Raw genomic sequence first — 6000 nt, forward strand, 5'->3', positions numbered from 1 at the left:
TTTATGTTTAAATCATTAATGTTTCTTATATTGATGTAATCAATGTGAATAATGATCGAAATGTAAAAAAAAACAAAAAACAAATTATCAATATGCAAATGTGATTGAAAATAGCAGCAAAATTCACAGAACTACATTTTGTAGCGGACACACTCGGAAGGAGTATGAGGAGTTCAATCACGTGGTCAATACCCTGTTCCCTGTAGTCAGTCTTAAACTCCGTTCAAAAGGCAAATTTACGTATTTGTATTTGATATAAACAAAATGTATGTACAGCATGTACGGTGTATCAATAGTATACCACTAGTTGTAAAACTGTTTATTGAAAGGAAACTTGCAAGCATCGTTTCCTTTTATTGAAAAAATGTATACAAATCCTATTATATAATTGATACAGCGTACAAACAATATATCTAGAGAGATGGGTGATTATAAAATAAACAGATTGATTGATCTTGATGTTATATTTTTATCGATACAATCATTATTGCACACACCGTTACGACTTTCTAAATAATGCAATTATCAGCATCAGCTAAAATCACAGGTATATTGTTTGAAGATTTAAACGCAAGGGTTATTAAGGTGTTACCATTTAATTACTTGAATTATCGTTTTCTAATTAGAACATATGATAACTACACACATTATCTAATTAGTTACTCCTTGTAATATTATGAGAGAAATGTAGTACGTACTTTTTAAATATTTAAACACCACTGGTAAATATGTGCTTGGATTAGTACGCCATTATTGGTACATAAAATATGATCTAAATAAATTAGCGATCCATATGCAAGAATTCAAAATAAAAGTTTGGTAAGATAAAGGAAATATGCGATAAGGAATAGTAAAGTACATGGTATATAGACAGTAAGATATATATGTATATAAGCACCATCATCAATGTATAGACACCAATCTGTATATCATTGCATTCTATCATTGTAAATACATACCTTGCTTATAACATTGTAGACAGATCTTGTATCTTCCACCAGGACAAAGGGAATACCAATATCACCATAAGACGAAAGAACATCACTTTCAGCAAGTTGCAGATTTAGAAACTCGCTAGCTGTTAATTGGTCTTCACGGTTTACCTCACTGAGCAGGTCGGACATATTGGGGTATAAGGATTTCAATTCACCTGCGGATATCGAAAATTCGACATATGAACAATTAAAGGACGAAACAAAAATAAAAATATACGAAGACTGGTGGCATTGAGAACAAGGAGCGTCACCCGTTTTGCTACATAGGAATTAGCAATAGTTTTTATCGTAACACTACAAAAGTTTCCATTACAAAAATGGAATGTAATATGTTCAGATGAACAATAACAATAGCTACCCGTGAATCAAATATTTCAGTTTCACACACTCACTCACGCACGCACGCACGCACGCACACACATACACACACATTTATATGCCTCTATTCCTATTAAAGAAGAAAATATAGCAAAGCGGAAAGCTGTACCTTTTTGTAACATTACTGGTGTCATTGGTCGAACCTTTAAAAAAGAAATAAGAACTAAAAATGAACATCTAAAACAAAACGAAAATATAGTTTTTAATAGCATGGGGAGCTAGTTAAACAAGGGATTTGTTAATATATAGTTTCAAATAGCCAGGGATAATTAAATGACAAATGGCTATAATAATAAATAGTTAATAAAAGCCATGGCTAATTAAATTACTAAGGGCTTTGATAATGTACAGCTTACAGATGGTTACTTAGGCGTGGAAAGGGGGATACATACTTTACTAAGCACAGATAAATATATCAGTAATGGTTTTGTGTGCTCGAGGCTTCGTTCTGAATAATACTTAGAAATTGAAAGATCTTAAATTTTCAATATGATGGTATTTCTTAGCTTAATTTATATGAGTTGAATTAGCACCGTGTTTCCAATAAAAGAATCGTCTTACAGTGGTTCTACACGAGTATTTCAATTTATATAACAAATTGTGCAATATTTAACTCCATTTGTAGATCATTGATAAAACTGATAAATTTTGTCCATGTCTAAAACATTTTCAAGCAGAAATGAGACAAACTTTCAGACATGATCGCTGTTGCCATTTAAAACCATGGGTAAGATGGCGGGAGACAGAAGGCTGGCTAAAGTGTATTGATTGATTTGGATTTGAACATGCACAGAGCGCATGCGTATTGTACAATGTCCACATTGTACAATGTCCATATTGTACAATGTCCCATATTACCAAATATGTTAATTTCATACAGATTACCATTAGAGAGAAATTATTTTCACTAAGTCGATATTTCTGTGTTGACTTGAAACAGTATACTTTATTTTAGATAACAGTTTTTTAACACCAGGCTTGATGTTGATAATGCATCATATTTTTGCCCATCCCACCCCGCCAAATATGTTACATTTACATTGATGTATAAATAGCTTGATTTATTTCTAAATTATATTTGCCTAGAAGAGTTTTGAAGTAAAATCTGAAGTGTAACAATCCGTTACCGAAATAATGAATGCACGTATGCATAATAAAACGACTCTATGATGTTAAACTAAGTCACAGAAAAAAGTAAAACTAACAAGTTCAAAAACCTCAACAAATGATTTATTTTCATAGAATACAAAGTTAAAATTCGAAATACACTTACAGTAATGTAAATCTTTAATGGGTTGATGTACTACCACTAGTATTGATGTATCTTAATGATATAATTCAAAATGTCTTTTGCATGAATTTAGAATAATCCCAAAATTGTGTTATAATCAAAATGTCAATGAGCATTTTAAATATGTGATTCCTCTCAAATAGTATCTGAACACAGTTATAATCTTTAATCATATAATCCGAGAGACGGATATGAAACAGGAATTAAGACTTTATTTACGAAAACCCTTATATAATAATTTCCCTTGACCTAAGACAGTAGAATTTCATAGGAGAAAACCGAGATCTTGAACTTAAAGTTTAGTAAAAGTCAATAAAACACAACAAACATGCAGTAAAGTAAAAATCTACCCTCAAGCACACAAGGTATATTATACATACGTAAACAATAATCGCAATTAATTTAATTTTACACATGCATTAGACAAACCTTAAAATTAAGAGAGATAGATGATTGTATAAAAGATAAAGGAACTTTTGATTGGGCATTTTCAGTTCAATATGCTTCAAATATTCTCTTATTTAAGTTCAAATGCTCATATATTATACCAGAGACAAGCGATTGTTAAAGATATTCACATATACCTCTGATCTGCTACAACATTCAACAATGTGTTATTTGACAAGCAGACCTGTGTACACTTTTTATTTATGCACTCTGCTATGGAATACGTGTGTGAGCATATAATATAAGGCATACTTGCTTTGGAATCCATGACTGGTTCAGAATGATTATAAAAATTAAGTATATTATCGTTTCAAAACCACTCGTAACATTAAGTAAACTGTGATGGGGCAAACGTTGTTAGTCTTTGTATTTTACCAGTATACGAATCCTCAAATTGAAAGAAAATGTTTATTGTGAAATGTTTAATAGAATTTTCAAGCACGTATAGTCATCTATGTTTGGCTGTGAACAACTTAAGTTTGAACGTAGGTTTATAACATGAAAAGAATTTCAACCGTTTGCCCAACAACGTCCAAAAAAGTGTCCCCCCCCTCCGGTGTCAGCCGTCAACTTTCAAAATGAGTATGAACCTCGGTTAATCACTGAAACAATAACGTCACACGACCAAATGCAACTGAGCCATAGTGACCGATCATAGTCAATGGCAAAAAGTATTCCAGGTCAGAGCAAGTACCGGACAAACGCATTAATTATATTCATACACAAAATGAGATTTTTAGTAAGGTGTCATAGGTTGTTTGACTAATAGAAGATTAAGACTCGAAAACTTACCAGATAAATGCAGGCCATTATGAAGAGTACAGCTCTGAGAGGTGACATTTTCAATAGCGCTATCTAGGACCTTCTATTACGTGCAAGTGTCCTACAACTGGGTCAGTTGAACGTTCTACGTAATGATTGCAATAGATAAGAACTCTAAGAGATAAGGTTATCATTTTGTACCGAATGTATAACAATGGGGGAAGGCAGCATTACAATTCAATGTGGAAAATATAAATACGTGTACAACAAGATAGTGTCACTAATGCATTATAGAACAACAAGCGTTTCAGTTTTCAATTTTGAATTTGAATTAGTTTTACAGTGCGACACAATAACCTCTCCACACCCATCACATAACTATTTGCCCACGATAAGATTATTTACTAGATCATAAGAATTGGGAATTTTCCACGACTGACCTTTAGGCAGAAGGCCTGTTACACACTCTGACTTGTGACAGAGCGACGAGATTTCGTAATACGAACCCATCTGATATTGCCTGTTTTACAATTTCAACTGTTTTTGTATCTGACGCATTCTTTTTTGAGCTGCCTATGGAATGTTATCCACTCTTTGTATGTTTTACGTTTTTCGGTTAACAAAGTTGAGATATCATTTTTCCTCCAAAAATCAGCCTGCAGTACAGAGTGTAAGCTATTATTTGTACTTAAAATTTGAAGGAAAAAGAAAATCACCCCGATCTAAGGGTATAACTTGCTTGGACACAAAATTAATAGTTGTATTTTGTGTTATACACCGGTATTGTGGTAATTCCAGAGTTGCAAGGTTTATCTGCATACTTGTACACTGGTAGTTCAACAGCGAATGTGTTCAAAACGGATGTTATATATCAAGGACTTTTCAAAAAATGAGATTGGTCATAATTTGTGTGTATTGAAATTTAGATTGGTTATAATTTGTGTGTATTGAGATTGGTTATAATTCGTGTGTGTTGAGATTGGTTATAATTTGTATGTGTTGAGATTGGTTATAATTTGTGTGTATTGAGATTGGTTATTATTTGTGTGTATTGAGAGTGGCTCCATTTTGTCTTCATGACTCTTTGGGATTGCAAAATGTTGATATACCCACACAGAGAATCAGTAATATTTATGTTTCCCCAATACAACTGCTGCAAGTATATATTTGATTTTTTTAAACATCGGACGAGAAATATGATTTCTACCGCGGTAATAAGCTCAGACATTCATATGCTAGATCAAATTCTTAATACTCATGGATTCGATCATTATCGAAATTATCAATGCCACTGATGAGACAAGCAAATATTCCAAATTTGGGGTCAAAACCAGATAAAAAATATGCCTTCCAGGGTGGTAAAAAATATAGGTTAATGAAATGCAAGATTTATATAAATAATATACAAGTGTCTCGCTAATCATCGAACTCATCTATGACTCTGATGATAAAAGCCCGTAAATCACGTTTGAAGAAAACTGGATCAAAAATGAATTGTTCAGAGTGGCAGCAAACTTGGAGAGTATGGTGTAATATTTCTTCAATAATATGTGTGCATATCACTCATTGTGGAACTTGTGCAAGATAGTAAATAAAAGATTATTTATTACAAATCAAACAAAATCATACTGTCTGCAGAATGGTAACATGGTCACCTTGTCTGATGCAAGATTACATTATTAAAAAGTTTGGCACCATCTATTATCAAGCCGATTAAAGATCTTGATTATTTTAGTCTATATTTAAATTTTGATCACATCAAAAATATGGTTATAGGTGGATAACTAAGCAGACTCAAATTCACTTAAGGACTATCTATGGACCTTGGTCATGATCTGACTCTACCGATATCTCTGTGATATAATCACATCAGTCAGGTTTGATCTGATTCTACCGATATCTCTGTGATATAATCACATCAGTCAGATTTGATGAAAGTCTGATTTTTAAAAAGTCTACTGCTTCTCGAGCGGTAACACACTTATACAATCTGATGCAAAGTAGGCTCATTGATTAGCCTCGATCTCACTCGTCATGAAACTCGGCTGTGGCCCAAAATGATTTAAACATTGATTCCACGTTTGATCAAACTAGTATCCGAATACGACCCCCAGAGTCGTAACAAGG

The 6000-nt window shown here is 32.8% G+C and overlaps 1 protein-coding gene across 3 annotated transcripts in view; it reads right to left on the reverse strand.

Annotated features, from left to right (window-relative positions):
* LOC149776665 (A disintegrin and metalloproteinase with thrombospondin motifs like) overlaps positions 1–4009 on the reverse strand; it is a 28763-nt gene extending 24754 nt beyond the window's left edge. For all 3 annotated transcript variants that reach the window (XR_016416241.1, XM_089942507.1, XM_089942506.1), the window contains exons 1-3: positions 3904–4009; positions 1483–1516; positions 960–1150 (exon numbers count right to left, since the gene is read on the reverse strand). Coding sequence is in view for 2 of the 3 variants with exons in the window: in XM_089942507.1 (XP_089798633.1) it covers positions 960–1150; positions 1483–1516; positions 3904–3951 (273 nt within the window). In the remaining variant the exon portion in view is untranslated. The remainder of the gene's footprint in view (positions 1–959; positions 1151–1482; positions 1517–3903) is intronic.
* Positions 4010–6000: the final 1991 nt, after the last annotated feature.

This window comes from Sinohyriopsis cumingii, chromosome 18, assembly GCF_028554795.1.
Source record: "Sinohyriopsis cumingii isolate HCF-2022 chromosome 18, ASM2855479v2, whole genome shotgun sequence".
NCBI lineage: Eukaryota > Metazoa > Mollusca > Bivalvia > Unionida > Unionidae > Sinohyriopsis > Sinohyriopsis cumingii.